The following is a 27981-nucleotide window of genomic DNA, read 5'->3' as shown; positions in this document are numbered from 1 at the left end:
ACGTGTGTGACAACCGCGTTCTGGTGTCACACTGGAGGTCGCCTTTCCGCTCTCCAATGCACTAAAGACTGCACAGCTTCTCTCAGACTTCATATATAGCATTCTTGATATGGTTCCCTTCCCTTGCAGATATTTGGGTGTACTGAAGCATAATATCTCTGCCTACAGCCATAACAAGAAGTGTACCATCCCGAGTCATACATGCTAATTGGTTAAGTCTGCCTCAAGTCAGCTGAATAAAATAATTATACACCTTTCATGATGTATATGGGATCTCACAAGGTAATCTGTTGAGCATTGCAAGCACAATCAATGGGTGGTTGAGCATGGGAATTGAGGGAATAGGAAAGCTATGATGTACATCCTTACGTATAAGGGGAAAAAATGCCATTACACATCCTCTGTATCCCAAAGACCCATTATATCATCCTACAAGAGATTCTAATCACTCTCCGATGTCATTACACGGCGAGTTGGGTCAAGGCGCACTTGTGCCAGTCTTCAGCCACAATCTGCTTACTAAGCGACTCGCGCCGTTGGCAGGCGTTGCGTCTCCCCATAAAAATTTTACGAGTGGATAACACAAGCACCTTTGCAGTGTTTCCTCGCCTTCGTGAGGTAGGGAGATGCAATGCAAAGTTGCTCGTATGATGCCTCGGCGGGGAAATGTAGACCGACTGCTTACACAGGTGATCAGGATGATGCGATAATGCCAGCGCTTGCATGGAGATGGATGTGGCTCCGAGGCGAGGGTGTGGGACACTACAAGAATAGCTCGCCTTCATTGAAGAAAGTTGTCGCGCCTCGCAATGGATGGAAGCTAGGTACGAACTATCGCCACATTGAATAGCGAAGAGTGTGAGGATGTATTTTTAATAACCGGCAGCATTGTGGTGCATCGTGGCGTGAGCTGTATGTTCCGGCGCAGACGTAGATAGAGGCTCGATTTCCTGTTTGACAGCATCAGCAGATACGGACAGCACGGCTTGAGGCAATGCACTATTTGGCTCCTGTAGACGCAGTATTATCAGAGACGAACGTGATCATCATGTTCCCGACACAACCTGTATGAATCCTAAGAAATCCAGCTCTCGGATAGAGCTGACCTGGGACGCTATAAGCAGTTGCGTTGCTACCGAGGAGCTCCCATACTGAATATGTTATCTATTAGGCAAGACGCGACCCGTAAAACGACCTGTGCGGAGGAATTGCGACCGTTTACGTCCGCGGGCTTATGTCAATGAGAGCGCAGGGCGCTGGCCAGGCAGCACGAGACTATTTTGCAAGGGTCTCTGGCAGTGAGAAGGATGTTTGGCGGCTCAGTATAGGGCCTCTATGGGTCCCGGCCGGCCTGCTGCCGTGTGTGTAGGCAGAAAGGGTGATGCGCGACGTCCCGGGATGAACGATTGATGGGATCCGAAAATGCGCTGAGAAAACATCAGAACGTTCTGGTAGGATGGGTGGGAGAGGCCCTCAGCACATCGCAATGGCGGTGAGCCAGTTCCCAAGCAATATATCTCAGATACAGGCGTGAGCTGTGGCGACGATGAGAGAGTGCTGTGGCACTGGTCCGGCCAACAAGGACCAACAGGTCGCCGGGCAGGGCCGGGGAGTGCGCGTCATGAATGACATGGAGGACGCGATCAAAAGGTAAAGATGCAGATTCCGCGATCGATACACGGCGGTTCGGCATTTCACGCGTCATTTTTGTTGATCTCGGAGACCAGTCCGGTGCGACTTGCCCGATAGGAATCTCGCAGAACCTGGCCGAACAAGCACAACGTTGACCCTCCGAACGACGTCCACGAACTGTCGGAGAAAATAGCAAAACAAACACTGGGACGAGTCGGACAATGACTCATGGATGTTGTCAGCCGTGGTCCCGATCAGGATTGCTGGCCACGCTCTGCAGCCCGTATATAAACATTGGAGGCCCTCCTATGTTTCATCCCTCCATCACCTTCCATCACATATCAAGAGGCGCACGCTGCGCCGCAACCGTAAGGTGAGTCTGTGTCTCCGCTTCGGGCGGCTGAAGAGAAGGCAGCGGAACGTGGTCGAATTGTTTACGTTAGACTGATTTTCGGTTTGTCTGACTCGTTGTGTTTTGTCAGCCCACGCCCAGTGCGATCTCCGACTCTTGCCGGCCGAGTCCAGACGGCGCGCGTCGATAAAACAGGAAGTATATAAAACGCTCGCCCACCGTCTCAGACATCCGCGTCTACCCTCTCTTCGACCCCCGCCGCCATGCGTGGACACTGGTATAGCCTCTGCATCTTGGTGCCTGCTTTGAGCGTGGCTTTCACAGCCTCCTCGGCCAATGCCGCTCCACCTGTGACAGTTTCGCCTTATTCGGACGCACCCGACGCCTCGGACGTGCTTATTGTCGATAACCACTCGCTCGTCAAGAGAGACGGTCATGGTCATGGTCACGACCCCCATGCTGCCCCGAAAACCGAAATTAACGAAACGGAATTTCTTATGTACCACCCGCCGACGCCCCCCTCGTATTGGTCCACAGATTTCGATGACACGGAGTCGGACGAGCCGCATTACCCCGGGTTGATGGGGCTGCACATTTTATTCATGTCACTCGCCTTCTTCGGGGCTCTTCCAGCGGGTGAGGTCATAAGCATGTTGAAAGATAACCGTGTTGACGATGGCAACCAGGTATCGCGTTAAGATCTGTTAAGCACGCATGGCACGGCTTCACCGTAATACTGTTCTGGGTATTATGCATACTGGGTGTTGCGTCGAACGCTCTGTATAAGAAGTTAACACCGGACTTGTAAGTGATCATCCCGCGATCTGAGCCATATCCGAATGACGCAACGTCATTTGCGCGGAACGGATTTCTCTATCTGTGTTTGTGGCAATCGACGGACCCTAACCCTATCGCCTCCGCAGGTACGAAGGTCAGAAACATTCCATCCAGGGATACTTCTTCCTGTTCTTGGCTCTTTGCATTACCGGCGTCGACATTTTCCATGTCGGTGTACGGGCGGTCAACTACATTCGTTCCATCCGTTCCGGTTCGGACAAGTTCACCTTCAAGAAACTTTGGACTTCCGTCGTCCTGGGCCAGGAGCCTTCCTCTCCGGCATTGGGATCGGAATACGACGCTCTCGTCGCCGAAGCGGACGAGTATGATATGCATGACATGCAGAAGGAGGTCGACGACCACCAGTCGGATGAAGGACAAGAGATCGAGCACCATTCCCGTCACCAATACTCACCGTCAGCGAGCTCTGAGCAAACCGTCTTCGGCTTCCATACCCCAGCCGGCTCCAGGCACTCGGATGAAACACTTCATGAACTCACTGAAAAGGCTAAGGAGTCGTGGATGAGCTTCCTTGCCCGCGCAACCTTCGCAGTGTTGGAGCGCGTTCTGGTTTTCGGTGGCTTCATGCAAGTATTGAGTGGAATTGTCGTCTACACCGGTGGATGCAGGGAGAGCTTTGTGAACAACTGCCTGGCTCATCTCATCAGTGCGTATCCAACTTCGTCTCTGCAACAACTCTTCTGATCAGGTTGCTTGAATTCAGAGGGCGGTATCTTCTGGTGCTACGGTCTCGTCACCTTTGCTCGTTACCTTGGGTCGTTCTCTGAGCTTGGTTGGGCCTGGAACCGTGCGCCGCGCAACGAAGGCAAATACCCTACTGCCGAATTCGTGGAATCACTGGTCATCTTCCTCTACGGCATCTCGAACACGTGGATGGAGCGCTTCGGTGCTAAGCCGGGTGACCCGTACTCCACCAAGCAAGTCCAGCACATCGGTATCGCTGTTATGTTCTGGTACGCCGGTCTCGTTGGTATGGGCTTGGAATCACGGAGGATTAGAGGATGGCTGGCGGCTGCTTCAACTGCAGCGCTGCACAGCGGTGCTTCGACGAGCTCAGGGCGGCTCGGCGGCAAGCACGAGGCCCAGGAATCGATTACGGAGCCGCCGAGCTACACGGCTAGCTTCAATCCCTTCCCTGCCCTCGTCATTGGTGTCACTGGGCTGGCCATGAGCGCTCACTTCCAGACCTACTTGTTCCAGGTAAGCAAGCTCGTGCGCTTTCACAGAGACATTATATGCTGACCCACTGCTTGCTTACCCCACAGGTGGAGATCCATGCGCTTTGGGGATGGCTGCTTGCTGGCTTCTCTGCTCTCCGCTTTTTAACCTACTTCTTCCTGTGGTTGTCGCCTCCTCGGTCAATTCTGCCGTCTAGGCCTCCCACTGAGGCTTTGGCGAGCTTCTTCCTTGCCTGCGGAGGCCTGGTGTTTATGTTCAGCACGGAAGAGGTCACCCTCGCAGCTATGCGCCGTGGTCGGGATGGTGAGTCACAATCAAGGCCAGCTGCGTGACAGGAGATCTGACGCACATGGCCTATAGACATGATGATGTTCCTCAACGTCGCTGTCGCCATCACTTGCTTCTGCTTCTGCTGGACGCTGGCGATTGTTGCGTTCAAGGGATGGCTGAAAACCAGAGCGCACCCAACTGTGAAGTTCCACGCTTCCGCATGAAAACCTCGTCCCGATCAATTCCAGGAAGATCAAGTCCACCAGCGCATTTCTCATTCACCAGGGTCTCGTATGGCACGGTATAATCCCTTGCACGTAGAAAATACCTTTTCCTTCAACATACCATGCATTAATAGTAATTCCCCACACTCCTCAGCGAGCCTCCTCGACCACCTCATCTATTTATTTACCACTGTATCCACTTCACACCTGTTGCCACACCCATCCATCTACTTCTCTGTACTTCACTTGCATATGTATTGTCGCCAGCCTACCTTATGACGAATGATGATTTAACGCCTCGATGTGGACGTCGGACGAGTAAGCACTGGTTATTTGGAGCGTTGTCGACCGTTTCGGGTCTCGTATATGGTCGCCAGGCCCGAATTGATCAATCGACCGAGTTCATGAGGCCAACTGGCAGGCCCGCTGTCGCAAATAAGGAACTCGCGACTAACTGCTATCCTGTAACGAGGCGCTTCCAGGACGTGCACCCAGCCGGGACTTATCGCTCACGAGCGACAAGACGATGTGAGGCCTGAGATCGCGCGGTGCCAAAAGCCAGCGGCCGACATTGGACCGAGATCATGATGTTTCAATGGAAAGTCTGTCTTCCACATCTTGGATTGCGATATGGGGCTAATCTTGTGCGGCGGTCGACCTTGGCTTTCAGTGCCTTTCACAGCTATCACAGTCCTGATTGGATACTCGCTCAGTTCATCACGTTCGTGAACGTGAATGGGGATGTCACTGAGGAAGTGTGATGGGCGAACAGGTCCTATTCTCTACATAAGTTGTCGCTGACGCTGTTTTCTCAACACCCCCTCCTGTCGCCCCACTAGCATTATGGCCGGCGCAGAATATATGCTGCTGCCTGCCTCCGGTTCCGAGAAACTTCGGTACGCTCCCTCTTCTCTGTGCAGATTTTGACGCTGACTTGGCTGCACCCAGATTGAACCGGAGGTCGATACGGGGTTGGGGCTCGAAATGGCTCATAGTCTCTGTTGCCGCCGTTTTGTTCTTCGGCGGTGCGAGCTTGCTCGGACCTCAGACGCGCTCCCCTCCCCCCGCCGTATTTCTGCCTTCTCCGGACAGCTCGGGGAGGCTTCTACCAGTACAGACTATTCACGAGTCTCTATTCGACAAATTGTTTCCTATCGGCGAACCAGAGAGAGCAGACATTTACCAAGATGCGAACAACGTTGCAATGCGTACTCTCTTGAGATGCGCATCGACTAGCAACTGTCATCAGAACCAGACAAGCGTCGTACTGCTTGCCAGCCCACACTTTGCAGGATCGATTGAGGGGCGCGTGTCCGGGGAGGATATCTGGTGCGTAGGACCTCAAAGGTTCATATCAGTACAACGCGATTATAATCTTGTGTGAACACAGGGCAGCCAGTATCATCGCAGGGTTACAAGAGATGGGCTACACGTTTCTATATTCCAAGAATAACGAAGAACTTGCCGTCCAGTACCGCCAATTCCCTGACCTGGTCAAGGTCGTTATCCTCGAATGCGAGGCGGCACGCAAATGCTTTAGGTCTCCTACCTGCATAAGATCTGCAGATAACCCCCTCGGAATACCCGTCTGGAAGCTTCTCTCTTTCCATTTCTGGACGGGCCAATGCCATCCTCTCGGTGCGGCATGGACTCTCAGCCCGGAGAATTTCGCAAACTGGACGACGAACTCCGCTGATAACTTCTATCTTGGCTATAGTGTCGAACGCACCTGCACGAAGCTGCCTGTCGTTCCGTTTTCCCAGCGAGAGGACAGAGCATACGTGTTCGGGAAGCGACTGTCCTATTTCACAGACGCTAAATATGCCTGGCCCGGTGTTACTTTCCCGAAAGCTGTTGCTGGGGTTGCTGAGTCTCCGGGTGACACCATACCCGGCACTGGTATCAAGAATTTGGGGATACTGGATAAGCATACCTTCTACTCTGAGGTAGCACGCAGCAAGGTTCTGGTGGGTGTTGCCCAACCGGACCTCAGTCCCAGCCCATACGATGCATTATGCTTGGGTGTTCCATTCATTAATCCTGTCACGCGCTGGGATGAAGAATATCCAGATGATCGCAGTAAGTGGGCCGCGCAGCATGATGGACTACTTTGGCAAGAAGAGCCATACGTATATCATGTTCGGAGCGGAGACAAAGCTGGCCTAATGGCTGCGCTCGAGCGGGCATATCGTAATCCGATAGATAGGTGAGTCCGTCTCCACGTCTATGAACGTTGTGTCTGACCGGAAGATAAGATATATTCCGCCAGCGATGACTATGGAATCGTTAAAGATGAGGCTGGCGAAGCTCATCCATACGGACTGGAAATCCCGAGCCGAGGGGGTTCTAGAGCAGAGACTTGCGACAGGGCATGGCGATGTAAGGAACCCTGCTTCCTCGTGTTTGGAGCGTTCACTGAAGAGTAATAGCTTTTCACACTATGAACGCCCTCAAGTACGGGCTCTGGATAACAGAGATTGTGCGAAGAGAGTGGTTTTCACTTGAGACCGACTTGAGTCGCCATAATGACACGTACTGCACGACGACAGCTACTCAATAATTCGATTACAGTAATATACTAGTATGTCCATCATAATACTCCCCCAATCATATTTACTACTCAAGTACTTGAATGCCACGGTATTCCGACCAACATTTGAATACCCAGATCAGCTCTGAATGACGGCGGGGACACGAGGAAACACAATCAAAATCTGACCGAGTCCGTACAGCGCCAGTTGGACCTCAGTTCGCATGTGATGTCTTGGCGACCTCAAATATCCTTTGGCATTCATGGCATTTATCATTCCAAGATTGACGAGCTCAACAGTGGTATCACATGGACTTGCAAGAACATCTCCTCTTCGAATTGCAGACTACATTGACATCTTTGATTCGCCAGGACTTCCCCCTCCCGCAGATGTGTACAACGTACCTATAGGAAGACGCAAGCAAAACTCAAAACCGCGTGACTAATCGTTGCTCTACTCTAAGACTCCCTCTCAGCTGGGACCACCTTGGGTAATACCATCTGCAATGGGCCATCCTCCTATGGGGTTACCATTGCCATCATAATCGATGACTTGCGTCCTCGCCAACCGCCCATTCCACCCCGGTGTCCCCGCTTCGTTTCCCGTGTAATATGTGCTCGTGGCATGGACCATCCAATCCTGCGTGCCCTCCGGGCTCGTCGTCATTGAACAACGCACGGGCCATTGGGATTGCTCTGCCAAAACCGATCTGCCCATTTCGTCCATGAACTCGTCGCCATGGGGTCCGACCCCGTAAACTGCAGCACGCCGATCGAGTGGCAAGAAGCCCAACTAGCGCAACCCGAGAAGAGGATGCCTTGGAAGTTGTTCCTCTGGAGCCATGCCGGTCCTTCATTGATAGCGTGCCTAGCTCCTCCCAAGTCTGCGAAGGTTTCCCAATCATACTGGGCGTTACCATCTACATAGTGGTCACCGACGGTTGGATTGCCGCTGGCGTCATTGCTCAACTGCGTAATGAACAGGTGCTGGTTCAGAGTGCTCGTGTCACCTTCTGGCCAACCCGAGTAGACCATGTAGAGCTGGTTGTTCAAGGTGAACACCGTCCCACCAATTGCCCATGCACTTATCCCGCTGACTTTGGCTGCGAAGGAGTAATAGTCGCTGTCTGGGGCCGCGGGCCCCTCAGGACGTACATGTGAAGATTCTGATTGTCCGAATTATCCTTGGAGTCCTGCGCGGCGAAGAAGATGTACCAGTTGTTGTTGACGGCGTGCACCTCGGGTGCCCACAGGTCTTGTAAGTATGGTCACTGGGAGTGAAGACGGATTTAAGCGCAGGTGAATGGCAATCGGTGAGGCTGGCGCAGTGATAAATCTGGACGTCACCTCCACTGGTGAAGGTAAGGTGGTAGTTGCCGTTCCACTGGAGCATCCATGGATCGGGAGTGGATAACGATTGGATTGGTGTACGCAAAGCCGCACATTACCGCCGCAAAGGCTGGTAACAGGAGAGAGAGAGAGAATATGCATAAGGGCGACTATGCGTGGTCCTAGATCACTGTGAGGGCGCCCGTATCCTGTCAAGCTGTCCAGGGTGCGTAGAATCGCTTCTTTCTTTTTTCTTCCTTTTTTTTGACAAGCATTGGCTCCCCGGCAACTGACAATTGGTACGCTATAGCGGGTGGTTCAGAACCACTCGGTCCGGAATTGCTTTAAAAGTGCATTTACGCACCCCCAGCTTGCGCTGGGGAGTGTGGGACTCGAGGAAGCGCCAGGATGCTCCGTTGAATGGGAGGCCGTGGCGTCGTAGAATCGCTTCTCCCCCTTGCTGTTTTATGCAGACTTCTCATGATACAGTCGAAGACATACCTCGTGGGCACCATGTCTAGAAATAGATGGACGAATCGTCTGTCTCTTAGCGACCGGACATAGCAGTGAGGACGCCCTATCACGGCCAATCGGGTCTAAAGTTTTGGTCATGATCACAAACACTGTACGGTTCTTCATGCACCCTGAAGGTTAACCAGCGCATTACATCGAAAGACTGGCAAATGCACGGTACACCATATCTGTAAGAGTAGACTCACAGTCACGCGAACAACATAGCATAGTCAGCAAGCGCTCCCATCCATACCCAGAAACCCGCCCATCCACAACCAACGAAGCCTTTCCAACAACTCGGCCTATTGTCGAAGTCTGTCCGATATAGGACGCAAGCCAACTGAGTAGCAGCCAAGCCTACTCCGGTATAAAATAAGGGCCCGTGCGCATTCAGGTAGCCGGCGTAAGTTATCAACGAGAGAGAACACAGGGAAAGGCCAGTCAAGAGCGGCCGAGTATAGGGACCAAACAGGAGAGCTGTAGAGCGGATACCTACGTGGATGTCGTCCGTTTTATCCTGTGAAGGGGATTAGTTGATGTCTACGTCTTGCCAGGTCCCATCGACATCGCAACCCACGGATTGCTGCTCACCTGATGGGCGTATATGGTATCGTACACCAAGGTCCAGGCAAAACCACCCGCGTACAATGGGAGGCATACGGACCAGTCACAAGAGCCCGCCACAGCGGACCAACCAAGCAGTGTCCCCCAATTGAAGGCCAGTCCTTCAAGCATGGCAGGTAAGTGTCACCCTCCGCGCGGGCGTCCGGACCTATAACAGACATACCTAGTACCGCTTGAGGCCAGTCCGTTATCCTCTTCATGAATGGGTAGATGGTCACAACCGAAAGAGAAGAGGCTCCCAAAAGTATACTGCTAGCGTTATTTCCTTTCTCGTGGAAAAAGCGCATACATTTCGTACCTGTACCAATTTAACTGAGTCAAGACAGCGAGTCCGCCACTCAGTTGGAGCCCCAGGAAACCAAAAGCCTGAGCAGGCGTGATATCACCCCTGGCTAAAGGTCTATCTTTTGTTCTAGCTTCACGTACCCTCAGGTTGTCTGTTGCGATGTCGCAGCATGCTATACACTCACCCACGGCTTTATCCAAATTTCTATCCCACATGTCGTTTATTGTACAGCCAGCTCCCCTCATAATTATAGCGCCAAGTCCGAATAGACTGATATATTTCAGAGGCGTCGTGAAAGGGAGCTGGAGCGCGTACGAGGCCATGGTGATGGACCAGGCTGTTGACATGTACAATCGTGCATAACTTCGAGATAAATCACACATAACCAACCGGCCAAAGGAATCTAGTACACACCACACGGGTAAAACAGCAGCAAAGTTCCTATGGGCTTGTCAATACGCGTAAGATACAAATATGGTCGGATCTTTGGTGGGAGGCGGTCGACCCATGTTGGCTTGGGTGCCTGCGCCTGAACCTCCGCAGAGCCTGCGATGGCCTTCGAGCTGGTACCAGACAAAGACCGAGGCCCTAAGCAAGCGATCCTAGGAACAGCGCCCTTAGGTTCGGGAAAGCGGTGCCAGACATAGCGACTAGAAAGAACATGTGTGCGGCAGGCCAGACGCATACATCGCGTTGCGGTGAAGAGGAACATGCTCAGCTACGAAGCTACTGACATCGCTAAACCCGATGGCCTGGGACGGAAACTCAGATGACCTCCATTTCATGTGATCAAATAAATTGTATCTTTATTCCGATAATACATATGAATGGGATCCTGACGGACTCGAGCCCGAAATACCAGATAATGCAAAATATGGGATCGGATTGTCAAAAAGCAAAAACAAAATCACCACTCCTTCCCTAGCTTGAAGCACCACTCCCAATCTGTGTTGTGATAAGTATCATGCGTAGTCAAAGACATTTACGATAAGCATACCTGCGTATACTTCACCATCGTCGTCAACAACCCGGCTACGCACGTTGTATGTGCCGGAGCGAGCGATCATACCAGAGGGCGATTCCTCAGTGTCGAAGTTCTTGGTGTACGGCTCACCCTTAGGATGGGGACCGTACGAGCCCAACATCTGTTCCATCTTGTCCACTGGGACGGCGTACATTAAGAGCTGCAATTGAAGCGAACATTGCATCCTCACCTCTCACGCCAGCCCGCTTCACAACTTGTATGTAGCGCACACCCTGCAGGCTTGTCAGTAACTCGAGAAGGTAGACCCAGCGGTCCGAGAACGCACAGAGATGATGGAGTGGTTAACTTTGAAAGTTATCCGGACACTAGCGGGGTTTCAGACATGGAAACAGCAGGCAGCCTTGAAGAAATCTCACTTGTATTCCACGCCTTCCTTGATTGTGACGGGATTCTTCTTGAATTCTTGCAATTGTGCCTGGTCCTGGAGGTTGAGGTGCAGCCTCTTGCCGGGAGGCATAGACGGAGAAACCAGCTCCAAGGTGAGCACGGTTACCTGACCGAAACACAAGAGTTCATTGATTGGTCTGCGTTCATTATATGACCAGTGCGCACTTTAGGTCCAGACGCATTACCTCCGGTTGCCCCTGGGACGATACCGAGACTAGCTTTCCATCGCGCTAAGCTCTCATCCTCGGCATCCATTTTCGCATACTCGTCGGTTGATTTGGCGGGTCCCGCAGGCTTGTAGCCTGTGCAGCGAGCGCGTGATCAGTACGCGACGGTATGGAAGCTAAGGGATCGCTACACGCCTGGTGTTGAGGAGGGAGCGAGATCTTCATGATCGTCTTGCTACACAGTCGACGTCAGACGTTGCATACCAAAGCAGAGTGATAGTAACTGACGGCAGACATGCTGAAGGATATTTAGGGCGCTGAAGGAAGGAAGGGTATGCAAGTTGTAAGTGTTTGGGTCGAGGGCTGCATAGCAATGGCCGGGACCGCCACACCCTTTAATGATCGATTTCGCACGCCTGACCATGCCGATTTGGTATCGCTATTACTGCATACGGCCTCGGTGGCGCCGACTGACCGCCAGGAATTGAAACCATACTTAATACTTTGAACTCTAGCAAAAAGGGCTTGATACAAGCTGAAGGTCCATGTGCGCAGTTTACAAATCACTTAATCCTCCCTCTACAAACATGACCCGCACCACTGTCAAGGAGAACGAAGTCGTACATTAGTCTACCGGGGAGTGCATGGCGTCTAGCGAGTACGGGTCAGAACAGACAGAATGTCCCGACAAGGCTAGAACCAAGCCTCACCGCCTTTAAACCAGCATTTGCCCTTGCTTAGGTGGAAACATCTATGGTTCAATTTAGTGCTGTTTGTCAGCAAGAACCGAGGAGAACGATATTCACGATGGCCCATTGGGACACTTGTGACCCCAACAGCATCTGTCACCGTGAGGGCAGGTCAAGCCTACGTGCACAATTAGAATAAGCCATCATAGCAAATAATGTCTCCACATACCATTTTTCAGATAATTGCAAGGAGCCTTCTTTGCATTCCTCGCCAACGCTCCCAGCTGGTCTGGCGTTAAAATGTAATCATGTGAGTATTTGCACGATCCCTAGATACATCCTTGATAAGTCCCGCATCCATTCATTCCGGAAGGGATACGCACTCCTTTGCTGCAAGACATCAGGTAGTGTTCATTGCATGGGGGAGGGGATTCTGATAAGGCATCAGCAGAACGTCTGCGGTGCCAGGGTCCTGATACAAACGTTTGTGCAACGGCTGAGAATCCCAGAGCTTAGCGTCTACCAGGACACCAGAGTATACAGAATGACTGACCCTGCTAGGATCTATAAACCTCCCATCAAGCTCGGAAGGGGAGCAAACTGGAGGCGAGCGGGGACTCAGGAGTCCACCATTGGTTGTGATCGACCAGAGACCACCAAGGGGGATGGGCCCAGGCTTCTTGGAAGCAGAGGAGAGTTTATGCTCCATAAATAAGCCGTCGATCCGCAAAATTGGCAAATCCAACGACCTGATCTCGGACGCGAGATCGTCGCACCCTTGTAAGATAACAACCTTTCCCAGGAGCTGTTCGTTTTCCATCGCGGTTAATGTCGGCATATAGGCATTGTCGTGCCCGCCTTAGAGAGGTTTATCTTCCATGCAAGCTGGAGAATGGGTATTCAATTCAACTCACCTCCGAAGATTATCCTCAAGGTTTGCGGGAAACGTCCATACGTTTGCAAATAATCTGAGACACAAGTCAATCTTCGTCTCAAACGAGTGTGCTGAGAGGGGAGATACCTTTGATCTTGGTGTCCGCCGGTTCTCTACCAATCCCTACGTCTACCGTCCAAAAACGAGGAGACGCCTGGCCGAAACCCAGAAAAAACGCTTCGAATTGCTCTGTGGTACAGATACCGTGGCTGACCAGAGTGTCCAGGAGGCCTTTCCTGTTGAAGAATACAACGACCGAGAATACGACACTGGTGCCTACCGGAAGGTCGTGGTCCTGGATGTATCCAGCAATACCTCTTGTCAATTCTTGGGCCGCTTGACGACCTCCTTGGACGCCCTGCGTCAAGAGATTTGGACTGAAGATATTGCCGTCACCATCGATGATGCACAGCATAAGTGGGCTTTGTGTCTGAGCAACGGTTGAGCGCAACGAAGAGAGGGTAGCTCCTGACATGACGTACGCCAATTTCCTGTAAAGAGGCAATTTGCGAGTTGAGAGTCGCAACATGAAGCATGTGAGCTTTTCTATCTCGCTCTGCTGAATCAAGCGCAGCAGAATGAGCCTGCTTCCAAACGGATAGCTCTAATTCGGCCTCGTTAAGTCTTGCTTGGAGTTCAGTGTTTCGAGTGACCGTCGCGGTCGAAAGGTCTGCGTCGGTAGAACGCCATGTTGAATACAGGACGGGCACAGAAGACAGCTGTACATACTGAGTAGTCTTGCCAGAGTGTCATCCCTGTTACCATTCAGAGGTTAGTTGTACTGAACTAGATCATCAGTTATCCCTTCACCCACCAGAGCTGCTTTGTTGCCTCTACAGAGGACGTCGACGCCATAGCGGCTAATAAAACGATGTTAAGTGGCGAGGGAGGGTGAAGGGGGAGGGACTAAGGCCCTCGAATCCGCCTCGCAGTTTAATGTCAACGCTGGGGATTGCGCCGAGCTAGACTCCCGGGGCTTCCTAGCCAAGGAAGGGAACCGCAGGCGGAGAACAGACATCCAAGTGCTGTCGACGAGCATACAAGCAAATATAGACCACTTCTAAATCTCACGAGGACAAGGACAGATCTATAGCCTCGCGCCAGAAACCCCGTCTGGCATCAGTTCGTGCTTCCATGTAATGAAGTCCAGGCCTGTTGATGGTGTGGGAGATAGTGCAACGAGGCGCCCTGACCCGTGCGGGTGGCGCGGACAGGACTCCGAGTGTCATCCGAGACTGTATCGCATAGAAGAATGCAGCGGCAATCATATTCAACTCACATGAAGCATACTACAAATCAGAATACATAGACATTTGTTCAACAGAGAACACCCGAATCCTTCAGACATCGCGGTGCATACCCGCTGCGAACGTAAAGGAATCAGGTGGGAATTCAGCAGCATCGTAATAGAGTCGTACCTCCTGTGAACTTGCAATTGCCTTGCTTTAAGAAGTGACATCTCGGCGCCATTGGGCATTTGTGGCCGTAGAGACAATCATCCCCAAAGGTGCATATTTCATCTAATAGCTGATTCAATGAAAGCTCCAGTGCCATGTGATAAATTCAACACTCACTCCTGTTCACTGCGGGGCACGGCGATTTCTTCGCATTCTGCCGCATGGTAGCATAATGCTCGTCCTCGAGAAGGTAGTCATGAGCGTAAATACAGTTCGCGCCGTACTTGCAAGACGCGAGGTAGAACAGAGTGCAGGGAGGAGGATCGTCTGGAAAGCGAAGAGGCCTCAGCATCAAACATATCTTTATTTTGGGTAGCGAAGAGATGAGACTCACGCTTAGACAACGGCTGGGATAGTGGATGATTTAGTGAAAGGCAACTTCTACTGAATCAGGACACTCACAATATTGGAGTTAACACGTCTGCCCGCTGACAACGTCGAGGAACGCCTGGGGTTGGCCTTGGAGGCACTGGACAACCCGGAATCGCTTGAGCCACTACTCCCGACCGGATCCAAATCGGGAGTAGAAGGTCGACTTCCGAAGGTCTGAACGCTCTGCAGGGCGGACTTGTAGCTCGGCAGCGGCGGACGTCCAATCGCAGGTACTTCGGCTGTTGCGATCTCTTTGCTCGGTTCGGCCACGGTACCGGCAACGTCGTCCGTGTCTTCTGGCAGTGGAACGGACGTCGCGACGGCCAGCGACGATACGAAGACTGCCGCTGCTGCGTTGAGGCTCGGTAGACCGGGCGGCTCGGACGGGGTGTTTGCGGTGTTGTTCAAAGGCGGAGATGGCGAGCGTGCCGGGTTGGCTCCCGGTGGTGATGGCGAGCGGCCACAACGCATCTTATCTGTCATAAAGAGGTCGGGCACCTTGATCGCAGGCAAGCGTAACTCCTCAATGCCCGCGGCCATTTCTGTATATCCAGGCAGCAATATCAACTTTTCGCGAAAGCCCGCGGTCATTGCGCTAGCAAGGCTCGTAACATATCCATTATCGTGACAGCCTTCCGGTATGTAGCCGTCAAAAGATAGCCATGAGCGAAACGGTTCTAGGGGCTCACCTCCGAAAATCAGTTTCCATGTCTGGGGCATACGGATGTTGTCTTCGAGATATACTGCAGAGGAATACGTTAGGCATTCAGGACACTTGGTGAGGGCGAAACTGACCTCTGATCTTGGCGTCGGCGGCTTCTTTGGCGTTTCCGACATCGACCATGAGGAATCGTTCGCCAGCTTGGTTAAATCCTATCATGAACTCTTCAAAACTCTGAGCCTCGTCGCGGAGGCCGACCCGCTGCAAGGTCCCCAACAATCCAGACTTGTTGAAAAATACATAGACCCAGAGCTGAGCTTCGTGGAACTGGTTTAATTCCGACAAATATTTGTGAATCGATTCCGTCAGCTGTCTCGCAGCTGCACGGCCGCCTTCCCGGCCTTGAGCGAGGAGGCTAGGTGCGAAGATGGTGCCATCGCCGTCAATGAGACAAACCACGCGGTTCTCCAAGCCCTGGAGCAGAGTGAGTATTTGCCAGATCATGAATACGATAAATCGCCACTCACGCGTAGAGTCATTATCTGATTGTTGAGTTCAACCTTCTCCCTTTCAGCTTGTTTCTTGTCGGCAATGAGCCTCGACATCATCTCCTCTTTGCTCTTCTCAGCAGAATTATACAGAACTTTGAATGCATCCCGATCTCTTGTAAGTTCTTCTACGCGTTGACGATATTCGGTCTCCCTTGCGTAGAGGCTCACAAACTCATCTACAGTAGAATACGTTGAGTCGACGAGATTTACGAAGAAAGCTGTGAACGCACTTCGAATTTGAGTGAGGTGTTTATCCCTTGGTTGCGTCTGTGATCAATGAATGCACGGAGAAGGTGCAGAGTGAAAACTCACACCACAAACTGCCGAGACTCGTAAGTTGAGCATACTTCGGGGACAACACTTAGAAAGTCAGCCATGGGTGTAGAGAAACGTGTGCTTAGTTGCAGAGTGGTATCGCAAAGGTAATGAAACCCGAAGGACAAAGCAACCTATATACTCTTTCATCCATCGTGGCAGCGGCGTGGGGCACGCATACATCCGGCTGCGGTTCTGTGGCCACAAGTCTGAGATCTAATCTGTATCGGTCAAAACGCGTAGAACCATACTCCGTTGCATTCCAAAGCTGTGTAAACGTGCAAAGCGTGCGAAGGAGGTCCCTCCCCTGCGATATGGACAGGCGTGATCACTACGTCGGAAGCGAGGCTTCAGTGATCTTGCATTTCTTCACGAGCTACTGACCACGACGATCAACAGCCTTTGTACCCCGGAAGCCTGTCAGCCGGGATCTTGGGCACCGAGTGAAAGGAGAAGAGTCCCTTGGCATGCTGCGTTGAGACTGGCGTCTTGGATCCGTACCCATTTGAGGGCAGCACACGCAGGTATCATATAGACACTCGGATCTAGCGATACCCTCGAAGTGCGGTGAGGACGGCCACTGGATATCCAAGAGAAGCGAAAGCGTGGCAAAGGCGTGCAAAGCGTGGGAAGACATTACGTGGACGCGTTAATCACGCGACGAGTGGCGACGCGTCTGGTTCCGCCACAGCACGCTTGAACGTGCACGTCGACCGCGACAACGGCGATACCCCCTTAAGCGCGACCCCACTTACAGGCATCTGCGAGTGTATCAGTGGAAGATGTCTGATCTCTACACCGCGCTTCGAGTATCGCCCAGGAAGAAGCGATGTCCTCCGGAAGACGACTCGGACGATGCCATCATTACACCAAAGAAAGTTCGGACCGCGTACGTTTGCCTAGCTTACTCTTTGGCTTTGCCCTAATTATTTCTATGGTATAATGCTGCTCAAAGTCCCTTAACACCTCCGCGGACTGTCAGACGACCTAAGGATAAAACGATCCAGCTGCCCGGTCACCTTTCACGGCTGTATGAGATCCACACCGCTTTGCAGCATGCCCTTTCACATGCCTTGGCGACATGCGCAGTCTCTCCCTCCTCAGATACTGGCGTTATTCCCAACGTACTCAACCATCTATCTCTAACCACTTACTCCGGCTTCTCCAGGTCATTTAGCCTGGATGACCTACGAAGGCTATGCTGGCTCTGGGAATGGGACGGGGAGCGCTTACAGGATAAGAAATCCGCAGGGAAGTCTAGGGGTGAAGATGGTGACGACAATCCTTTCCTTGACAGCAACGCAGCTTCATCGTCATCGTCATCCAAGGACTGGACGAGAGGATCTATGGGGTTTGTGATCTCATCTTGCATGCATTTACCTAAAGGCTCGAAGAAACGCGTGCCTGCATACGGGATAGGCATCGAAGTGGAGATGGATATAGACAAGGATATGGGTGGAGGTATGGCGGCAGTCGCAAGGTGGACCGCAGCCGGAGAAACTAGGCGAGAAGAGGTCCGCACTAAGCTTCAGCGCTGGATCGAGGTACGTTCCCCATCATAGTCATGTGTGGCTTATTATTGACAGCGTGTTCACCTGCGATATCCGCAGCTTCATCCAGACACGACCCCAGTGCCTCACTTACCGCTGGCCGATCTGCCGGAGATAGCCCCGCAAAACAGGCCATCTTCCCTAACTCGCCTTCTAGCTTCTGCTTCCCCCAAGTCGCCGTCCTCCCTTACCGTTCTGCAAACTCCAGAATCACCGTCTCGATCGAAGTCGCCCAAGAAAACCCCTAGTAAACGTGCCGGCCCCAGTCTATCGGATGGTTTTGCTCTGCCGTTCCCTCCGATCACTCCCTCATCGAAGTCAAAGAACAATGTGCTGTTTCCACAGACGCCGTCCTCTAGTGGGAGAGGGCGCAGTTCAGCGTCGTCACTGCTAACTCCTCGGACGCCTTCCGTTTCGCCCGAGCGCCCTGCCTTCACAGCCTATGATTTGCTACCATCTACGCCCCGAAAGCAAACAGGTTCTGATTCCGAAACGGCTCCGCCGACTCCTAGCACATCCCGCCGACAAGCCCTCTATGAGAGAATACGACAGAAGTCATTGACGGAATCACCTGCCAAGCCATTAATGGGGAAAGGCTCCATCAAGGGAGGCAGTAAGATGACGAAGGACCAGTTGCTGAAGATGACACAAGAGGAGACGAGGAGGAGATGCTTGCTAGGCAGACTAGGCGGCGTGGCTGAAAGTGTCTGGATGTGGGGGGTTACTCATACGTCCCGACCCTATACTGACTTACGCCCCAACAGGCTATTCTCTTCTCCAGTGGGTTCAACATCGACAACGCTGACTCCTCGCAAGCGACGTGCTCTCCCGTTCGCCGAAGTATCAACGGCAGTCCTGAAATCGTCTCCCGTGCCGATATCCGCCGCGGAAGCGTCCGAGTCTGTCGAACTCCTCGTAAAACTCTGTCCTTTCTTCCTGAAACGACTTGACGTGGGTGGCCAAGAATGGCTAGAAATGCCTGCAGGCAACACTGCTAATCCTGCGGAGAGAGACCAAGAGGACACTGTTATGTCCACTCCGTCTAAGAACAGAGGACCCAGCGTTAGCTTGATTGCCAGTCCAGGGAGGGTGCGCCAGAAGCACGAAAGCGCCCGGGAGGTTACTACGAGGAGTCCGAGGACTATCAAATGGGAAGGTGGTGGGCTTCGGGAGGTCAGAGAGAGGATCCGGAGGGAACTGGAGCTTCTTGATTAATTGTGCAGTGCTTATATTCTCTCTATTGCTGCTGTTTGCTTTTTATTCTGCGTTTCCTGTTAAAAGTCATGTCATCGATTTGTCTAGCGAAATACACCTTGATTTGTCACATTCATTTGCAATTATTATACAAAAGGCAAGCCAACCTGCTCAATCAATAAACTAGACGTCGTTGGGCATGTCCGAGAATTCGGCGCAGATCTCGTCAAGGCAGAACCGCTCGACAACTCGGCGGCCCTTCGAAACGTACCCCAATCAGAGTGCAAGACATCCGCCGTGTGCATGCATGCCTCCCACGAGTAAGCCACACTCTGCATCATGTTCTCCGCCAACTGCCTCTCCAGCTCGCGTAGGCCGCACACTCTTCCTCGCTAAGTCGTCGGAGACTTGCTCGCGTAGCCCGTTTTCCGCCGCCTTCACGCTGGTCAGCTTGAGCCGCACCCTAGGCTAAAGATCAATTTGAGGAATCTCAACGGGAGGTTGAACGGAATGGCGTGCATAAGCGGGCCTATGGTAATATAGGGCTGCCAGCTAAGTCAATTGTGGTTGTATGACTTGTGGCATCGGAAAGGAGAGAGCGGGATGAGGCACCGGTGAGGAGCAGGAGCCCCCTTATGTCTCGTTCAAGCGGAAAAAGGTCGTACAGTGCGCCATATCTGCACCGCGAATGTACCAAAATATCCTCAGCAACATAGAGGTGAAGTAGATCTGTAGTATTTGGAGAATGGAAGTGGTCGAGGAGGGTGGTGATGTCTCTGCGCAACTGTGCAGGATACAGCTCAGGTGAATTTGCGGTGTGCGACCCCATCCAGGAAGGGTGATGGAGACGAAATGAATGTCGGGCTCAAACAGAGAGGGACGATATGTATGAAGCGCCCGGGACGCTAAACGCGCCAAAGAACAGAACGACGGCGTTGCTCCATATGTTGCACGTATCGTCGTATTCAATAGTGCACCCACTAGCCAGTGTAAAGAGCTTGGTTGGATGGCCTATATCGTGTGGCTGGATAACCGGTATCGTTCGCAGCTAGCTGCCAGACGACGGCGGAAGTTTCGATCTTTACTCTCAGATGCTGCTCCAAAGCCGAAAAGTACCAACTTCACCAGAAATAGTGCAGAGACGCCTGGAGGGCAGCCTTTCCAAGGCCATTAGCGACCTGTTTGGGTGCGCCATGCGGTCATGTGTGGGGCAATGGAGCCGTACTTGCCGCCTTTTGCTGTGGCACGGGATCCAGCAGCAGGAATCAGTCCTTCCGCTGAGCGACATCAATGCCTCGGACGGTTCGCTTGAGTCCTTCTGTCTCTTGGAAAACATGGGGCTTTATATCTGTTCGCGGAAGCCATACGGCCTGAAATATTGGGCCCCACCTTACGGCACCATCGCTTCACCCCAAGGCCCCGAGATCACTCAGGCTGCACGAGTTGAGCGAGACATCATTCGAGTCAGGCGAAGGATTCTATCAGGTTCTGAGTCATGCTGCAGTGGATACACCAAAGTGAGCTGGTGTACATTGGAACGTAACGTTGTGGCAAGCAGCAGCTTCGTAGTTAACATTGACCGAGTTCATCTTTTTCAGAATCATGACTCCTCAGGTCTTTCTGCGGCCAATTACAACAGACCGCTGCTGTAAGGGTCTTATTTTACTGAATTTTGGAGCCTGCAGCGCAATTCCTCCTGCGCAGTCACGATCATAAACCAGGATCTGCCAATCATTACCTGCGCCGCAGGCCAATCTTCTTCGAGTGCTAGACATACATGCACACATAGCTTAGACAGAAAGACGCCGGGGCGTTCGAGGAGAAAGAGGGGCGTCCACAGATAGTACATCGCATCTCTCGCGGGTTGGTCTCTCACTGGTATGCAATCCCGCACCGCCACTACGCTTCCTTCTCGATCAAGCCGATCGCGCGATCGACATCGGCCCAGAGCGTTTCAACAACAAGGTCCAGAGCGTGTATAGCGAGGGAGCAGTCTATATGGCCAAGACGATCATATGAGGCTTATGTCAAACTCAGTTATATATCTATTTCACCACGCCCATGGTATAACTGCCACTGGCATATGAGCTTGCTACAAGTATCTTAAAAAGGTTAAAGGGAGTCTCCGAGTCCGTCGCGTACCATACAATCCGGTCTCAAAATGCTTTGAGATAGGGGTCCGGAGCGACCACGGTTGCTTTGGTCTTGTTGAATGTCGCTATCAACTCGTCGGATATGTTGAGGTGTGCCTTGACCAGAGCCGGCGGAACCAAGGCCAACCACTACCAGAGACAAATGCACATCATGACTGTACGGTGCGCTCGAGAATACAACGGGGCATACCTGGCTCAAGCTTACATCTTGGTAGATGTCTTAGAGTATAGTCAAGGCCGGTATCTGAGTAACGGCGTTCTTGAAGGTACTCACCAGTGTGGAATATCTCCAGATAGTGCAAAGTTGTGTTTCCCGTGTTTTCCACATAATGACCTACGTGGAGTATGATGAGGACGAAACATTTAGTTAATAGAGAGAGATGTACCATAAGGTGAAGGTGCATAGGCTTCATCCATGCGTCAAGTGTCGTCGCAAAGTCCACAACCACAGAATATGCCACGCACCGATGTCACCGCCCTGAGCAATGAAATCAGTTCGTGGTGAATATGCGCCGTACACATAGAAACTTGCCTGGAAGTCAAATGTAGCTGCATTTCCCTCGGCCGCGAACATAGTCATGCGAGCATTACCTTCCCTGTATAACCAAGAATCTGGTCAATCACACCCTGTTCGACCTGCGTGAGAAGTCACTTACAGGAAGAACGCCCATTCATCTTCAGTAGGGTGCCACTGCAGATCGAAATCTCCATCAGTGGCTCTCTACGCGAAAAAAATTGCAAGAATGATATTGACATGAAGCTCCCTGAACCAGTCGTTTGTCTGTCAGTATGTCTTCACAAAGAAGTCATACCATGCACTTGCCTCATCGCTCCAGGCTCGACAGTGACCTCCGCAACAGCGATTTTCTTCGCAGCCTTGAAGGTCCTGGAATCCGCCACCTTCACGGTGCCCCCAGCTAATTGAGTAGCAGGAACTTGGGAGAACCTGTACCCGAATGATTCAGGGACTGACCCTTGTGGATCAGAAGGTGATGTCGCATTGTCGGGTGGAGGGTCTTTTTACCATCGGATTTAAGAACAACGCGCGCAAGGATAGTAACGGATAAGGATTCTTGGAAGATACGGAAAATAAAGTACGCACTGCTTGGGAAGATATAGAGCTGCTCTCCTGGGATCCCATTCCAGGCTGCTATATCTGATCCGAAGTTTTTGGCAATAACCTCTTTGGGGACGTGCGCCAGCCAGTCAGTGAGCTGGAAACAGGATTGAGTATGCATATACACAATCACAGCTCCTATAAACTTACCAAGAACGTTCCGAAATCGCTGAAATCTCCAGAGTCGAACACCTTGAGAGGCAACTATTGAGCAGCGAAGCACCGGAAAGAAAATCTGAATGACTACCAGGATAAATTCACATCCCTCGGGGTTATCGTCGGTGGCCTGTAACGAATGAGGGACTCCAGCGGGGAAATACCATAAGTCACCCTGGTTCTAGATCGTGCGCTCTTCATCAGGGAATCTTCACTCGATACCTACGAGTATGTTTACCAGAGTCTCCAGGAAATTCCTGCCGTCCTGGTCAACTGCAGTAACTTGAGTAGAGCCCTGGAATCAGGTCAAAAATCAATGGCGGATTCCTCATGGAACAGAGAGTCACCCTGTACCTTCAGAATGTACGCCCACTATTATCATCATGGATCAGTAGTGCATCCCACTGATATTCGACTCAAAATCATACTTCGTCTGCAGAATGCCAATGCAATTCACTAGGGGGTTTTAGATGACGAAAGTACTTTCAAGTAGAAAGACCCTACCGAATCGCACCGGGTTCGAGCCGCATGTCGACGCCCGCCATCTCTGGGACGGGCGTTAGTATCCAAAACATCATGCCCGAGCCCAACCTTACGCGTAGCTATAGGAAGTTCCTGAGCTATACCGTAGTCAGTTGGTAAGTAGACAGATATGTTCAGAACATGTCTAAAGCGTACTGTTCTGTTGACGGGCCCAGCCTCCCGTGTGCAACTGATTGTGACTTAAAGCGAGCGGCCACTTTGCATTTAGACTGCATGATGGCGTTAGTGTGAGTGGGCAGCAGCAACCTCTGAAGCCATACACCGTTCCTGCATCTGTAGTGGGAGGAGCCAGCAGATCCGGATTCTGCTTGTCACTATAACACACAGTGAGGGGTTGTTCGCTTAGACGCCTGGTGTGGTGCTTACATGGCGATGTTCTGAGGCCCGAGCTGATTTGCCCCAAATGGTCCGCGAATGGGCTGAGGAGGGTAATCCACAGTGTCATTCCAGAGAGGGTAATTCGGGTTGTCGCTGGCCAGGGGAACAGTAGGGCTTGAATCTGCTGCCGACGCCGACGTCGTGCCTGCAGGTGCGGCGCATACGAACGCTGACAGAGACAAGAAGATATGGGTCACTGAGAGAAGAAACATCGCGCAGCAGACAAAGCAGGAGATTTTTCCTGCTGATACAAAGGGCACCAGGTCTAGCTTTTATACGCAGTGAAACACCCTCAGTATGTCCGACTGTGTGGTGTTCACCGGAGTAGGTGGGACCGGAGGCCCAAGTAAATTTTCCATCAAGGAATTAGCCATCTTGCGAGGAGGTAAAAATATAGAGAATGCTTGACCATATGGACCTGATCCTGATGGAACTGACTATTCCGCGTCAGCTGCAATGGCTCCTTCAAGGATGGGTCGGAGAATTATGAGAGACGCCGAACCAGCAAGAGCGAATCAACGTACCCCCGATATCCGAATTGCAGCTGGCATTGATGAGATTGAAACTGCGGAGTCGTCAATACGTACTCTACTGGGCCAAGGATGAAACCTGGTCTGTAACCTGTCAGGAGAGCCCGTAGTAAAGATAGGACCATCAAGAATAGATAGTCTCCATCATCTACCGGTGAGGTGAAGAATCTCGACACGGTGCGATATACTTGTGAGGCGCTCATTAATATGTAGCGATATCATCGATAACCCTTCTCCCGAGCTCTTAATACATAGCAATGAACTGAGATAGACCAGCATTGCAATGCAAGCAATGTACTTGGCTCTCCGACTCAGCTCGATATACATTGCAATAGACGACGGGTTTTGCGGAATATAGTGAGTTGACAAGCGCCCGCCAATCACGGTGCACAGAGCTAGGACGGGGGATGTCGGAACAAGTGCGAATGTTGCTAAAAATATAACTCTAGCCCATTCTTAGGGTTTCTGAAGATCGTCGGACATGTTGGCTCTAACCCGAGGCTTGAGGGCTAACCTTGATCGAAGCTCACCACTTACCAGCATGTCGGGAGCAAGACCACATGGCTACCTCACAGCACCATAGTTCGACTATCGGGCAACAGACAAGCAAACGATAGTAAGCTGACAACTGCAAATAGAACACGAACCCAAACTTCAACGTAAACCCAAAATAAATAAATTATGCGCCATCGGTATCAAGGACACCCCGACCACAACGCGCAGGGAAGGCCCCGCAACCTCACCCACTATCCTCCGCTGAGTGCCCAAATTCTTCCCTCACTCCCTTCTCATACTCCAAGCAGTCCACGACCCTGCCTTCCTTCCGGCTGGACTCCGCAGCGAAAACAGTGAGGTGGCTCCTCACGACTTCATCGATGTTCGTGCCGACCATTTCCTGCTTACCAGCTCTTACAGCGTCCACGAATGTCCTGATCAAACCCAAATCCCCACCGCCGTGGCCGCCGCCTTCGAGACGAGGCGTGTGCAATGTGGACACTTTCGTCCGGAAATCGGTGACTGTGAAAGTAGACATGTCACCGACAATCTCCCCATGCGTGAAATGCAAGCGACTTTGCCGCTCGCAAATGAGAGACGTGAATGCAACCATGGTGAACGAAGCTGTTGACCCATTGGAGAACTCTAGGTTGACGACCTACGTAGAAATGATCAGGCAGGCTGGCTAAGATAGCTGGACAGTGGAAGCCATCCCACCTGGTTATCACATACATCATTCGTCGACTCGTATACGCAGCGGCCGTAGGGGCCTTTCTTCAAGGCCTCATGAATATTCTCAAGGTCTGGGATTCCATCTATAATGGTTGACGCTGGCCATCCCTTGTCATGGCGGGAAACGGGATCCAGGTAGACTACAGGTGCAGGCTGAGAAAGTCCACGCAAGTAAGACAGCAGGAGATGACGCACTTTTCTTCGCGCTGTAAGGACACTCTCGTTCGTAGTTACAATCGAGGCATTGCTGAGCGTCTCCCGCGGCGGCTGGCTTAGATGCTTTGCGGAAGTGCTTGAGAGAACCAAATGACGAGATTCGCGCAGGGGTTGCGGGAGCAAACCAATTGCATAATAAATCAATATCACTATCAGTCGTGTGAACATGGGTCATTACGAAACGCAATGAGAATGTACGAACTGACAACTCTTCGTCATCAACGAGAAAGAACTCTCTGTCTGCTGCGCCCAACTCCCTCGTACGTATGAATGCGCGAAGTGGTAGTACCCAATAGGTTCTACGTGCACAGCGTTGATTAGCTCTCCCAGTGCTCCCGATCGTACTATCTCTGTGATTGCTTTGCTATACGGCGAATATCTTAGCACTGGTTGAGTTATGTGAGCGAAGTTGCCGGGCGGGAGAGAGAAGCACCATAACTCACCGTGTCCCATACCAAAGATGATCCCAGCCTTCTTCACAGCAGTCTCCATCTTTACTATGTCCTTGAGGCTGGTAGCCATAGGCTTCTCACACAAAATATGATATCCCTGCTTGGCGAACGCTTCCACAACTTCAAGATGCATACTATCCTGCACAGCGACCACCACCACATCAGCAAGGCGATGCCCAACTGTTTTGAGAGTCTCCGCTGACGCCTTGTGCAGATCTCTCCAGTCCCGGAATACTAGAGTTCCGTCTATGGCATGTGTCTGCGCAAACAGGGCGCATGTATTGGGACGGGGTTCTGCCATTGCGACGACTTTGCATTTGGAGGGTTCGCACAGGGCGTATTCCGCATAAGCCTACGAGGTCAAGGGTCTAGTCATTGCCGGGAACTAGAGAAGAGTGATCGGAGCTACCGCACCTTTCCTCTCTGGCCGCATCCGATGATGGCAATGGTAACGGCTCCCCCATCGTTGAGCGCAGTGGCATCACCCATGATTTCCGGCAGACGATGATCGTGGCTCTTCAAGCTGGGCGACCTATGGCAAAGAGGCGGTTTGAATTGCAGAGGCATCGTACATAAACGAGGTTCTAGATAGGCTGGGAGGTCTGCTGAACGTGCCGATCGACCGCAAATCACGGCTCGGGGTCACTCCGGGCCAGACGGGAGTAGCTTGAAGAGAATATTGATCTAATGCTGATGGATTCTCCGACGCATAACAGTGACGATCATAGTCCTATACGAATGGAACGTACTGTAGAGGAGAGCTCACGATCGCGAATTGATGAACCATAATTGTGGACCCACGATGTTACGCGACACAACGCGCCAGGAGGAAACAGCTTATTGCTGTTCTGAGAAATGTTGGCCGCGCGGGAAAAATGCAACGAAGTGGGCGCGCGCGAGTTCTGTTTGCGCGTTCAGCGGTGTCTGTCACTTTCACTTTGTATCTCGACGAATACATATGCTATTACTACAATACCTATACCGTCGTGATCCTCTCGTCGAGCTCTAGGTGCTGGTCTCAGAATCAACCCAGTCTGACAACTTTCCACTCCGACCTTCCGGACGACCCCTTCTGTGCAACTTTACGCGTTTATCTTGTCAACGGCACCTCCTCTCAACTTCGGACTTCTGCGTACGTCGAGTCTATCCACCAGTGCAGGTGCACAAATCATTTTGGATCAGGTGGAGCTTGGTCTACTGTGTTCCCTAAGGTTGTTTCCCTCGTGAGTTCCGCCTGGAAGCACTAATGAGTGCACCCGTGGTGGAATCCTATTATACTATATCTCTGCCACTTATGATACAACTTTCAAAATGTGCTGTATGTTCAGTAGTGTCCTGTTGTCCAATTTAATATATACTGGGTCTCATAATGACTTTTTGGGGATAGAGGATAACCGAGGCTATATATTCAAGTGGCGAACAACTTCTGCTGTACCGTCCACATATACTCCTCTGACTCGACACTAATGGTCAATCAACGTGGGCAGCAGCAAGCGAAGAGGGGCAAGACAGGCTCTGGCCGAGGTAGAGGCAGAAAGCAGAACAACAAGAACACCCCCAGCAAGGAACGGCTCAATGCAACTCCTCCCTCACCAAAGTCTTACCCGAAACCACGCCCAAACTACAAGGGTGCACTCAGATTGCGTACACCTTCGCAGTTGAAAGCCCGGTGTCCCCGGCGAGCCCGGCCATAGAGTCGACGCGCAGTCCTTCGATCACAGGAACTTTCATCTACAAATACTAGCTGCTCGGGGCTATAATGAATGCCCATATGGAAACGGAAGTCGGCTCGAACATCTTCATCGCGTTCAAGCGCCTTTTTCGTTATCTGTAGGCAAACGATCCGGGTCTACCTAAGTATGATACTAGGCAGCACACTGGAGGCTTACCCTCTTCCTTGTCTGACCTAGGCGTTGCAATGCCTCCGCAACAGAGGCGCGGCTTACATGTGAACCGCGAGTTTCTGCAAGTGCCGCTTGCAAGTCGTCAAGGTAGTAGTCGCAGTTCTGTTCAAGACATCCTTGCAGAAACTATGATATACATTTTCAGTCTTGACCTGCGCGGACATGAAATCTATCATGTACGCACCC

General features: G+C 51.8%; 10 protein-coding genes across 10 annotated transcripts; 3 read left to right on the top strand and 7 right to left on the bottom strand.

The window, feature by feature from the left end:
- Positions 1-2247: 2247 nt before the first annotated feature.
- Positions 2248-4515, top strand: GLOTRDRAFT_33949 (uncharacterized protein; the record flags this gene model as incomplete). The annotated part of the gene is made up of 6 exons (XM_007863541.1): positions 2248-2620; positions 2671-2788; positions 2908-3488; positions 3546-4042; positions 4108-4324; positions 4382-4515. The coding sequence occupies 6 exons, from the start codon at positions 2248-2250 to the stop codon at positions 4513-4515; spliced, it is 1920 nt and encodes a 639-aa protein (XP_007861732.1).
- Positions 4516-5805: 1290 nt separating this feature from the next.
- GLOTRDRAFT_55241 (uncharacterized protein) lies at positions 5806-7105 on the top strand. The gene is made up of 4 exons (XM_007863677.1): positions 5806-5844; positions 5906-6721; positions 6771-6894; positions 6945-7105. The coding sequence occupies exons 2-4, from the start codon at positions 5937-5939 to the stop codon at positions 6957-6959; spliced, it is 924 nt and encodes a 307-aa protein (XP_007861868.1). The 5' UTR covers positions 5806-5844; positions 5906-5936; the 3' UTR covers positions 6960-7105.
- A 603-nt stretch (positions 7106-7708) lies between these two features.
- Positions 7709-8438, bottom strand: GLOTRDRAFT_125646 (uncharacterized protein; the record flags this gene model as incomplete). The annotated part of the gene is made up of 2 exons (XM_007864175.1): positions 7709-8148; positions 8201-8438. The coding sequence occupies 2 exons, from the start codon at positions 8436-8438 to the stop codon at positions 7709-7711; spliced, it is 678 nt and encodes a 225-aa protein (XP_007862366.1).
- A 657-nt stretch (positions 8439-9095) lies between these two features.
- GLOTRDRAFT_34831 (4-hydroxybenzoate polyprenyl transferase) lies at positions 9096-10482 on the bottom strand (the record flags this gene model as incomplete). Its single annotated transcript, XM_007863600.1, has 6 exons — positions 9096-9404; positions 9479-9612; positions 9675-9763; positions 9801-9927; positions 9982-10134; positions 10212-10482. 6 exons carry the CDS (start codon positions 10480-10482, stop codon positions 9096-9098), a joined length of 1083 nt encoding a protein of 360 aa, XP_007861791.1.
- A 222-nt stretch (positions 10483-10704) lies between these two features.
- Positions 10705-11693, bottom strand: GLOTRDRAFT_103369 (E set domain-containing protein; the record flags this gene model as incomplete). Its single annotated transcript, XM_007864174.1, has 8 exons — positions 10705-10742; positions 10795-10959; positions 11012-11054; positions 11108-11147; positions 11199-11335; positions 11395-11531; positions 11592-11631; positions 11685-11693. The coding sequence occupies 8 exons, from the start codon at positions 11691-11693 to the stop codon at positions 10705-10707; spliced, it is 609 nt and encodes a 202-aa protein (XP_007862365.1).
- Positions 11694-12021: 328 nt separating this feature from the next.
- Positions 12022-14012, bottom strand: GLOTRDRAFT_114059 (uncharacterized protein; the record flags this gene model as incomplete). Its single annotated transcript, XM_007864173.1, has 11 exons — positions 13834-14012; positions 13749-13774; positions 13502-13689; positions 13107-13449; positions 13000-13053; positions 12635-12943; positions 12469-12518; positions 12315-12414; positions 12203-12263; positions 12107-12147; positions 12022-12047 (listed from the first exon to the last, which is right to left on the bottom strand). The coding sequence occupies exons 1-11, from the start codon at positions 13872-13874 to the stop codon at positions 12022-12024; spliced, it is 1239 nt and encodes a 412-aa protein (XP_007862364.1). The 5' UTR covers positions 13875-14012.
- Positions 14013-14359: 347 nt separating this feature from the next.
- Positions 14360-16437, bottom strand: GLOTRDRAFT_125643 (uncharacterized protein; the record flags this gene model as incomplete). The annotated part of the gene is made up of 10 exons (XM_007864172.1): positions 14360-14382; positions 14438-14539; positions 14594-14743; positions 14811-14823; positions 14879-15480; positions 15538-15591; positions 15644-15983; positions 16037-16236; positions 16291-16316; positions 16373-16437. The coding sequence occupies 10 exons, from the start codon at positions 16435-16437 to the stop codon at positions 14360-14362; spliced, it is 1575 nt and encodes a 524-aa protein (XP_007862363.1).
- A 646-nt stretch (positions 16438-17083) lies between these two features.
- Positions 17084-19249, top strand: GLOTRDRAFT_70675 (uncharacterized protein). Its single transcript, XM_007864171.1, has 4 exons — positions 17084-17264; positions 17331-17919; positions 17986-18638; positions 18690-19249. The coding sequence occupies exons 1-4, from the start codon at positions 17158-17160 to the stop codon at positions 19138-19140; spliced, it is 1800 nt and encodes a 599-aa protein (XP_007862362.1). The 5' UTR covers positions 17084-17157; the 3' UTR covers positions 19141-19249.
- Positions 19250-21275: 2026 nt separating this feature from the next.
- Positions 21276-23678, bottom strand: GLOTRDRAFT_103366 (oxalate decarboxylase; the record flags this gene model as incomplete). The annotated part of the gene is made up of 17 exons (XM_007864170.1): positions 21276-21401; positions 21463-21491; positions 21547-21606; positions 21801-21868; positions 21929-21963; positions 22092-22288; positions 22375-22486; positions 22540-22581; positions 22637-22726; positions 22784-22840; positions 22900-22917; positions 22974-23001; positions 23050-23092; positions 23142-23165; positions 23224-23297; positions 23349-23402; positions 23455-23678. 17 exons carry the CDS (start codon positions 23676-23678, stop codon positions 21276-21278), a joined length of 1281 nt encoding a protein of 426 aa, XP_007862361.1.
- An 884-nt stretch (positions 23679-24562) lies between these two features.
- Positions 24563-26680, bottom strand: GLOTRDRAFT_109631 (NAD P-binding protein). Its single transcript, XM_007864169.1, has 6 exons — positions 26306-26680; positions 25883-26243; positions 25642-25825; positions 25419-25588; positions 25209-25363; positions 24563-25149 (listed from the first exon to the last, which is right to left on the bottom strand). The coding sequence occupies exons 1-6, from the start codon at positions 26456-26458 to the stop codon at positions 24736-24738; spliced, it is 1437 nt and encodes a 478-aa protein (XP_007862360.1). The 5' UTR covers positions 26459-26680; the 3' UTR covers positions 24563-24735.
- Positions 26681-27981: the final 1301 nt, after the last annotated feature.

Source organism: Gloeophyllum trabeum (genome assembly GCF_000344685.1).
Source record: "Gloeophyllum trabeum ATCC 11539 unplaced genomic scaffold GLOTRscaffold_00002, whole genome shotgun sequence".
Lineage (NCBI taxonomy): Eukaryota > Fungi > Basidiomycota > Agaricomycetes > Gloeophyllales > Gloeophyllaceae > Gloeophyllum > Gloeophyllum trabeum.
Note: the sequence above shows the minus strand (reverse complement) of the source record. Positions and strands in the feature narration are given on the sequence as shown.